A 9,445-nucleotide genomic window follows, 5' to 3' on the forward strand; every position below is an offset into this window, starting at 1 on the left:
AGATATATTAAATATCTTACAAGATAAATCAAGGTAGCCCCAATTATAAGTTATAATATTATTAACATTATAATAGATAATCTTAAAATTTGAACCTAAAAATTCAAGGGATTGAACAAACCTCTTTTACTGTCAGATCAATCTCTTGGAGTTATTTTTTTTCTAACATTTTATTACTACATATTACGTATATTTTTATAATAAATATGGAAAAAAAAATTATAAAATTCCAAAAACAAGGTAACGATCAGAGCAGCTGCTTATGTAAATTTAACACCACTCAATTGCCTAAATGCCAAATGGAACTACCCGGCCATTGAAATAGCCTGGCGCCAGCCACTAGCTGCCATGTACTAGGAGTGGTGTGGACAGCAGTCAAGTCAACTTGCCAATAGCAAGCGAAAGACTAGTACGTCGTTAAGCAATTAATGGTAGAGTGGTTTGGCTTGTTATAAGATGTAACTTGGTAGCCACGCGCATACATCCTGTAATGACTCTTCTCTGGTGGGAACCATTCATTGTTACTTTTTTTAAAATTCATAATGGACAGGTTACGGGCATAAGAAACATTTGATACTCGTGGACTATTCTGTAACATAACTTTTCATTAAGGCAGAGAAGCTGGATACGATATTGAAAGTTTTCTCTAACGTTGGTTATGTGTGGCTCTCTTTTCTTATCCATCCCTAACTACAATTCTTATTTCTTTCATAAAATATTTTCTATTATTTATTGCATGCATTATCTCCCTATTCCCTTCTATCACTCCTGATATATATATATTTTTTTTATGTAAAAAGATATGTCAGAACACGAAAATGGACTGCCTGAAAATCCACAATGGCATGAGCTAAAGCTCCCGCAGTTGCTATTTACTGATACGGTTCGAGAAATCCATGCTACAGTTGATAATGAATGGGACTCCCTCCGACGATCAGCATGCCAAACGGCAGCAGGAAGAGCCTTGTGGAAGCATTTGATCCACGACCCACTTGCAGATTTGCTTGCAGGAGAGACTTATCTAAGAAACACTCATGAGAAGATAAAGAAAGACAACCTCAATAATGCCAGAGAAATTTCAGGCGTAATTCTTGCTGTTCGAACCCTGTGGTTTGATTCACAAATTGAAGCTGCTGTCAGTTCTTTCACTGACAAGACCGCCCAGGTTGTTCTCCTCGGTGCAGGTTTGTGATCACTCTACTCCCATTTTGACATGTTTTATAATAAGAATACTAGAAGGAATGCAGCTTATTCATCTTCATGTTTTGGACCTAATACTAATAGATGTAATTACTAGAAACCATATTCGATAATGTCTGGCACTGGCATATGCTTCAGGTACACCGCTTTTTCTTAAGTTGCCGGCCCCGCCCAATTCCCTTGATTATGAGTTATGACCAAAATTCATAGTTCTCCGGACCGGAATCTGAAGTTTTCCCGGTACCGGTCCAGACGGCACAACTGTAATAAAACAAATGCTCATACTGAATGATGCAGAGACACCACAGAAAAATGGATATTTTGATAATTATAGTAAATTATGAACCATGACTTGTATAATCTAAGCTCTAAGGAATAATTATATGTGTAAATAGATGGCCATTAAATGATTTGGGTGGATAGCTTGCACCCTAGAGGTATGGTATATTGGGGTTCAAAAAGGAAAAACATGCCCCTGATTTAAAAAACAGAAGAATCGTTTTTATGATCAATTAAATGTTCATTACATTTACTATTTACAGGAATGGACACAAGGGCATATCGTTTAGGCTGCTTGAAGGAAAGTGACATCTTTGAAGTAGATTTTCCAGAAGTCTTGAAAATGAAAACCACTCTCATACAAGAAGCGATAGATTCCAAAGACGAACAACAGCAGCTAAGGATGACAGCAAAATCTCTAACCAGAGTAGCAGCTGACATCAGAGAAAATGACTGGCTTGAAAAGCTTCAGATATCAGGGTTTAAGCCAGAGAAGAATACAGTGTGGGTTCTAGAAGGTATTATCTACTACCTTACCCAGACCGATGCCATGCAAGTGTTGAAGATCATAGCTGACAAGTGCACCCTTGTCCACACTGTTTTATTAGCAGACTTCATGAATAAACCGTCAACCACACTATGCAATTCTGTCTTCCATTTCTACAGCGATTGGCCTGATCAGCTCCTACCATCTCTAGGATTTTCTCATGTTAAGCTTTCACAAATTGGTGATCCAGATGCTCATTTTGGGCTCATGGATGATCCATTAAACCTGTTCAACAAGCTCCGCAGCTTGCCCAGGTCTGTAGAAACCAATCCAGATGATGGAACACCCTGTCGTCGCTTGTATTTGGTGCAGGCTTCTGGTTCTCCAATTCAAACAACTCTGTAAGCCATGTAATATAATGTAGAACCTAGAAATAAACTCTCAATTATAGCAGTAGATGTAATATCATTGTTTGTAGCTTGTTCTAAGGAACAGAAAAATGTTTACACATAACCATGCCATAGCACAGCATTTGAGTTGTGTGATAATATGCTACATACTATGCGTTGTTTACTCTTGTCCTAAGCCACATGAGAGCGTTCGCCAACTTCTGTCTTCAGTAAAATTTGAGTAAGATTGTGTAGCTCTATTTTCGGAAAATAAGATTGGCACAATAACTTCTTCAGAAGTATAATAAATCTATATAACATTATGAAGTAACATTTATCCTTGGGCTTTTAGAGGAAAAGGAGAGAGAGCGCTTTACAAACTAATATTATTTATTGAGCGAGTAGCATTTCGGAAAACTTAATGCAAACTATCTTCTTTTCCGCAATAATATTACAGTAGCTTGCAGTTTATAAACCAAAGGATGGAGAACATAAAACAAGAGAAAAGGCATAAAATGGAAAGGAAAACAAAAAGTGGACACATCAAAGAGCAAGCGGAAATAGATAAACTTCCATAGTTGCAGTACCTAGAAGGGTAAAGCCAACTCCAGCAAAACAAAAGCATTGCAAAATCTTGAACAGAATACACAACATAGGTTTTAACTGCGGGAGAAAACCAGAACGGCTAAATTTCAAGGCAGTCCTTAATGCCCTGCTCAAATTTGTCAAGGGAAGCTACAGTATCCACGAGAGCATCCGCCAACTTCTGTCTGCATTAAAATTTTACAATAATTATAGAAGGAAAGAAAAGCAAAGAAGATAAATGTACCATTATTTCTTTTTCCTTTTAATTGATAAACGATAGTTGAGATGTAAATTTAGTTACAGTGAAGCAGCTACAAGAAACAAGTTTTATTACTCTTTTTCTTTATAGCTTCACTTTAGGCAAATTAAGATTTTCATGATGTCATGCAATATTTATTTGAAACAAGGCTCACATTATTGCCAGGAGAGAACCACTAAAATTAAGACCAAAGTGGTATGTTTCAAAATTCCTATAAACAACAGACAAACGTTTCCAAGAAAAAAATAGAAAACCAAAGGTGAAAGCTTTCTCCCACATCTGTAAGCGTGACATAGAAGACATACCTTCTTGTCGAAGGGAGTTGGATATCAGCATCACCAGCCACACCGTTGAGCAAAGTAAAAGATCTGCAGCATCAGAAGCATATAGGGAAAAAAGAAAAAGAAAATACACTGTTAATATATTAGTCATCACTACATAGCAAATAGAAAATGGGCAAAAGGGTAAACCAATTGGGTCCAACTGGTGCAAGATCAAGTAAGCAATCTCAATTTAATCCACGGACAGAGATGTTCTGTATGGCATATGCACAACGACTACCTTATAAGATCATTTAATATAGCTTCAGCTTCCAATTTTTTGGGATCCTTATTATCAAGCAACGACGCAGCATTTTTCACTATCAAACGGAATGTGCAAACCTGTTAATTACATCAACCAAAACAAAATAATCATGATTTTCATGGTTATGTAATTAATTAGAAGAATATGCATTGATTAAGCTAGTTTAAAACAAAGCCTTAATCATTTAAAAAATGAGAGTAAAAAACCAAACCTCTACGCCTGTATTGGCTTGAAATGCAACAAAGGAGTTTCTCTCTTGAGGAATGCAATCTCTAGCTGCAGATTTCAACATCGTTTGAACCTCCTCTAATTCTTTCTCCGTATAATCAGATTCTCTAGCCGCTATTCAAAACCAACTAATTGAATTCATTAAAAAGGTAAACAAGAAAAGTAGAAAGAAGAGAGTGAATTTTACTGAGTGATAGATAGGCGGAGTTTAGGATTTGTCGTGAGGCATCGATTGGGGCCAAAAGAAACTTGGAGGACTTCTTCTTTTGTTCTTTAAGCCAATCCTTTGGTCCTGCTGCGTAGAAAACAATCAATCAGGTTTTTCAATGGTGATTAATCAACGAAAGTGATGTGTGCAAGGAATAGTATTCCGTACAAATTCCAATGGAGAAAGCATTGGCTGGGTCAGGATGTGAGAGAGAAGGCATGAGACTGAGAAATGAGAGCAAAGCACAATCTCTACGGCGGAACTTAACTCCATGATTTAGAAGTTGTTGGTTTTGATGTTTGGGTGCATCTAAAAATGGTGGTTTTGGACGGAATGATAAGAGGGAAGAGAGAGTGGCGGGAGGGCTTGAGATAAGGAGCGTAACTACCGGTGCCATGATGGAGCGTAACTGCCGGGCTTGAGATAGGTCTGTTTGTTTCCCAATCCTATATTAGTATTTTAAATCAAAATCAATATTTATTTTTCTATTTTCAAAATCATATCGTAAATTATTCCAACCCGTTTGGTCGTTTGGTTGATTATTATGATATATTTTAGAATAATAGTTTTAAAAAAATAAAATTGGATAAGTATTACGATATAGAATTTAAAAATTAACAAAAATATATTTTATATTTGTTTATTTACTAAACACTGTTATAATAAAATATTAAAAATTAACAAAAACACCCTCAACCCACCCATTAAATACGAACAACCAATCGCCACCATCGGAGTCGCTGTATCGACGTCGATATGGCATTTTCTGACCAGATCTACGGTGACAAGATCTACGGCTAGATCTGGTCATTGACGACTAGATCTGGTCGCATTTGATCGTCAACGATAGTTAAAGATTTGGTCGTCGTTGATGATTGGCTACGGCCAAAGATGATAGCCAAATCTTTGGCCATAGATTTGGCCGAAAAAGGCTAGATCGGTGCACTACCAGCCAGATTCAACAAGTAGTGCGCCATTATATCAGATTCCAACTAACTTTCGACGGTGGTGGGCGGAATCTGGTAAATGTGGGGTTGCTGTGGTGTTTTGGTCAATTTAAATTTTTTTTTAGATGTTTAATTAAATTAACAAATTTAGGGGGTTTAAAAGAAATTGAATAATATTTTGAGAATAAAAGAACTAAATACCAATTTTCTTTTCAACTTTATTGGAAAAACCAGAATAGTATTTTAAAGAGTGTACCAAACAGAAACTATTTTTAATTTTTAAATCATATCTCTTAATAACCACCCAACTCTATCTAATAATAATAAAATACTATTTTAAATAACTAAACAAAGGCGTTTGTTTCCCTATTCTATTCCTATACCAAATCAAAATTTATATTTGTTTTCCTATTATCAAAATAATATACTAAATTATCCAACTATTTTTAATTTTCAAATCCTACCTTCTAATAACCATCCAACTCTATTTAACTAAACAATATTATAACATTTCATCTTAAATGTCCTTCGAAACATATCCCGCTTGGCTTAAATGATCTGTTCTCCAACTCCAAGCGTCTTTGATGAGGTAGAAAAACCACAAGGGCGCCGCAATCGCCATTTCAATGAAGAATAAACATTGAACAGACTTTAGTTAAATTAATTCACAAAACACTTATAAATAACAATTAATAATTACAAGTAAAAATTAAAAAAACATGCATCCTGAAAACCCACCATTTATTTAGTGATGGCAATGGGCCGGGCCGGGACCGGGTACCCCTTGGCCCAGGCCCAAGCCCCGACCTCATGACACAGGCCCAAGCCTGACCCGAGCCCGCTACGGGTATGATAGGCAAAACCCAAGCCCGGCTCGACGGGTTTTTAATAACAGCAGGCCCGGCCCAGGCCCGCCTTTTTTAATAATTTTTATTTTTAAATATTAATAAATTTCAATTTTTTTTTATATTTTTAATTTTAGAAATGGTTTTTAAATATTAATTGAAGCTATTTCCGCAAATAATTTAAGCAATAAGTGAGCAATTAAAACTCTATAATATTTTATTATACTAACTTTTCAGCTGTGCATAATATGTTATGGTGAAATCCACTTTAATAAGTTGAACCAAACCCATCTAACTAATTTAAAGGCAATTTTAACATGTTAAACATTTAATATGGGATGAAAATTGAGGTTAGGGTTTGGGAAAAATGGATATATATATATATATATATATATAGAAGATAATATTGTAATTAAATATATAGTATAAGGGTAAATTAGTAAAATTAATACTAAAATTTTCGGGCCGGGCCGGGCTGGGCCTAAAGATATACCCATGCCCGGCCCGTACCCGAGGTCGGGCCTTAAAATCAAGCCCAGGTCCAAGCCCAAGCCCGCCAACCTCGGGTAAAGCCCTTCCCTTTCGGGCCGGGCCGGGCCGGGTACCCGAAAATGTCGGGCCCATTGCCATCTCTACATTTATTCCAAGCCCTTACGAATCTCCCCTGCGTTTGGCACTATTTCCCATTATCTTATTCTAAAAAACCAAAAATACATTTATTTGAATATTCTTCAAAATCTAATTCTATTCCATTCAACTTAAAACATTGACAATTATCTTTCTTAATAAAAATTTTAAAATTAACAAAAACACCTCAACTCACCCAAGCTGCTATCACCTGCCAACATTCACCGACACCGTAACGACGCATGATCAACTCGATCTGGCCGGTCGTGCGCTGATCTATATGTTTCTAGCAACAAACATATCTACGGCTGGGTCTAGCCAAATATGGCTGTTGACGATGACCAAGATATAGTCGTCAACGACAACCAGATCTGTGGCCGTAGATCTGGTCGCACAATCGACTAGATCCAATTGATCGTGTGCCATTCCGACAGATTTCGGTCACCTTCCTGCAGTGATGGCCGACTGCCGACAATATGTGAGTGAATGAGAGTGTTTTTGTCAATTTATAAACTTTTATTATTGGAGATGTTTAGTTAAATTAACAAACATAGGAGGCTATTAGTTTGGTTCTTTATTTCCTATCCTATTCCCAATCTCGTCGGTGGTGGCTGGAATCTGGCACTGTGGGTGGGTGGGGGTGTTTTTGTTATTTTATAAAATTTTTATATATTGGTGTATTTAGTTAAATTAGCAAACCTAAGGAGTTTTTTTTGTTAATTTTTAAATTTTACTTTGTAATAATCACCATACTCAACTAACTAATACTATTTTCAAAATCCTATTTAAAATAACAAACCAAACGAACCCTTAAATATTTTCTAAAAATGTTCTAAAAACTTCTCAGAATCTTATTTTATTTTCCCAAAATATTATTCAGTATAAAATGCTATTCTAAAACACTAACCAAGAGCCTTTCCCAAAAGATCTATTTTTTTCCCTTGTTCGCGTACAGTGTAAGAGATCTTTAGTTCTCACCACTTCAGACTCAGACCCATCATTTCCCTCAACTAGCCCATAAACCCACCATGATCACCAATTACCTACCCCACCGTATCAAATTTAAAAAATTAGGTGCCTCCTTTAGTTGCAAACACTGTATATAAATATAGAATAATATAATACATATAAAATCAAAGGTCCATGTACAAATGATTGGATAGATTGTTTCACTTATCTCTCATCCTATAAGACAATATGAGATTGTCAAATCAATCGCAGCATAAATTACGTTGGATCCCAGTTTTAACGAATATTCAATGTTTGCTATTTCTATCCAGAGTTCTGAATTTTAAAACTTAGACTAAAGCAAGTAGAACAATTGATCCATCCAAATGGACCCCCAATTCCCAACGTGCAATGGAACAAATGCTCTGCACATTGTTCTGCATCTTTATTCTTCTGATTAAGTGATGGCATGATTACATGACACTTTCTAAGAGTCTATTATATTCGCTTTTCCTTCAGCAGGCAGGGCGATAATTGGGGGTGGATTCATTTAATCATTTGCAACAAAGTCCAAAGAATTACATAATTAAACATCAATAATATATCCAACAAATTAAATAATCAAAACAGTGGAATCGTAGCATCCGACAACCAAAGGCAGTGGAGCAGATGGCTTTTGCATTATTCCCTATCTTTATTCGTCTCCTTAATTAATTACTTACCTATGGGAACAAGATAATACTCAAATCTTTCGCATTTGTTACGCCTTACCAAAAAAAGACATTAATTAGGCCACTATTTTATAAAGATTCTACACAAATCTTATTCCCAGCGAAATTTGCGATTGAAAGGAATTGATTGTGATTGTGATTGTCCGAGCCAGCATTCCAACAAATAAGTCCCGAATTAAAAGCGAATTGTCTTGAAAATTATCATCAAAAAAGTAAACTAAATGGTGCACCTTAGTACTTACTTTGGGGTCATTACAGTGTCACTAGACTCATATAGCGTTGGGAAAAAAGGAAGGAAATTCTAGTGAATTACGTCTTGATACTCGCATTATTCTGTCGCAAGCGCAACTTTATCCACTTTTTATCTCTTTTTCCGGACTCAAAAACTTTTTAATTTCCATCATATAACCGATAGCATTACATCACCAGATATGACCTCTTTCAAAATGACATTTTTGTCTTCTTCTAAATTATCTGAGTTCACCTATTTTGTTTCTTACAAATAATTAAATATACATATTTTGATTGATATTTCAATTCATAAATCACAACCGAGGAAATTACTCAACAAGGTCATATTACTGTATATATTATCTTAATATAATGTTAATATGGTTATTGGCTACCGACTCTTCAAATGCATGTGTGTTAGGTGACAAAACATATAACAAGCTAGATTTTATTTTAAATTAAACTGAAATAAAATAATATTATTATAGACAAAAAGAAGAGAGAAAAGGGTGGTCTACGGCAACTCTCACACACACATTCACAATCCAACGTGGCACGGCATCTTGATCTCTAACCTTTCAACGGCACAACTCGTCCCACAACTTTCATTCCCACCACAAAACACCTCACCTCACTCACGCTCTCAACGTTTCTCTTCGCTCTCGTTGGCAGTGTGTTTATTCTTTTGGAACTGAAAGTTAAAAAAAAAAAAAAAAAAAAAGAAAGAAATCGCATTAGGCATTAAATTCCATTCTTATCTTTTGGCTATGGATAGTCCAATTGAAGCAACTGATTTATTAAGTTTACATAATTGTTGTTATTAGATGTCTTCTCCTCTTTCAATTACATTGCCAAGTTGTAATCGCACATTTGTTCTGGTATCCGATTCTTGTCTT

General features: G+C 35.7%; 2 protein-coding genes across 3 annotated transcripts; one reads left to right on the forward strand and one right to left on the reverse strand.

The window, feature by feature from the left end:
• Window positions 1–583: 583 nt before the first annotated feature.
• LOC116122046 (putative S-adenosyl-L-methionine-dependent methyltransferase Mvan_1345) lies at window positions 584–2,552 on the forward strand. 2 transcript variants are annotated; one of them, XM_031407959.1, is made up of 3 exons: window positions 584–660; window positions 801–1,184; window positions 1,743–2,552. In XM_031407959.1, exons 2-3 carry the CDS (start codon window positions 803–805, stop codon window positions 2,369–2,371), a joined length of 1,011 nt encoding a protein of 336 aa, XP_031263819.1. In that variant the 5' UTR covers window positions 584–660; window positions 801–802; the 3' UTR covers window positions 2,372–2,552. The 2 variants fall into 2 exon arrangements, with proteins under 2 accessions (XP_031263819.1, XP_031263818.1); XM_031407958.1 differs by lacking the exon at window positions 584–660 and having other exon boundaries at window positions 721–1,184; window positions 1,743–2,551.
• On the reverse strand, window positions 2,440–4,641 carry LOC116122048. Its single transcript, XM_031407960.1, has 6 exons — window positions 4,389–4,641; window positions 4,200–4,307; window positions 3,996–4,126; window positions 3,761–3,861; window positions 3,505–3,567; window positions 2,440–3,125 (listed from the first exon to the last, which is right to left on the reverse strand). The coding sequence occupies exons 1-6, from the start codon at window positions 4,615–4,617 to the stop codon at window positions 3,041–3,043; spliced, it is 717 nt and encodes a 238-aa protein (XP_031263820.1). The 5' UTR covers window positions 4,618–4,641; the 3' UTR covers window positions 2,440–3,040.
• Between the last annotated feature and the right edge of the window lie 4,804 nt (window positions 4,642–9,445).

This window comes from Pistacia vera, unplaced genomic scaffold (genome assembly GCF_008641045.1).
Source record: "Pistacia vera cultivar Batoury unplaced genomic scaffold, PisVer_v2 Contig1301, whole genome shotgun sequence".
NCBI lineage: Eukaryota > Viridiplantae > Streptophyta > Magnoliopsida > Sapindales > Anacardiaceae > Pistacia > Pistacia vera.

Excerpts from the sequence above, each read along its gene's own strand:
- LOC116122046 (XM_031407959.1), top strand. The coding sequence starts at position 803 with ATGTCAGAACACGAAAATGGACTGCCTGAAAATCCACAATGGCATGAG. Across the intron at positions 1,185-1,742 it reads GGTTGTTCTCCTCGGTGCAG|GAATGGACACAAGGGCATAT; the intron begins GTTTGTGATCAC and ends TACTATTTACAG.
- LOC116122048 (XM_031407960.1), bottom strand. The coding sequence starts at position 4,617 with ATGGCACCGGTAGTTACGCTCCTTATCTCAAGCCCTCCCGCCACTCTC. Across the intron at positions 4,127-4,199 it reads CTCCGCCTATCTATCACTCA|CGGCTAGAGAATCTGATTAT; the intron begins GTAAAATTCACT and ends GGTTTTGAATAG. Across the intron at positions 3,568-3,760 it reads ATATTAAATGATCTTATAAG|ATCTTTTACTTTGCTCAACG; the intron begins GTAGTCGTTGTG and ends CTGATGCTGCAG.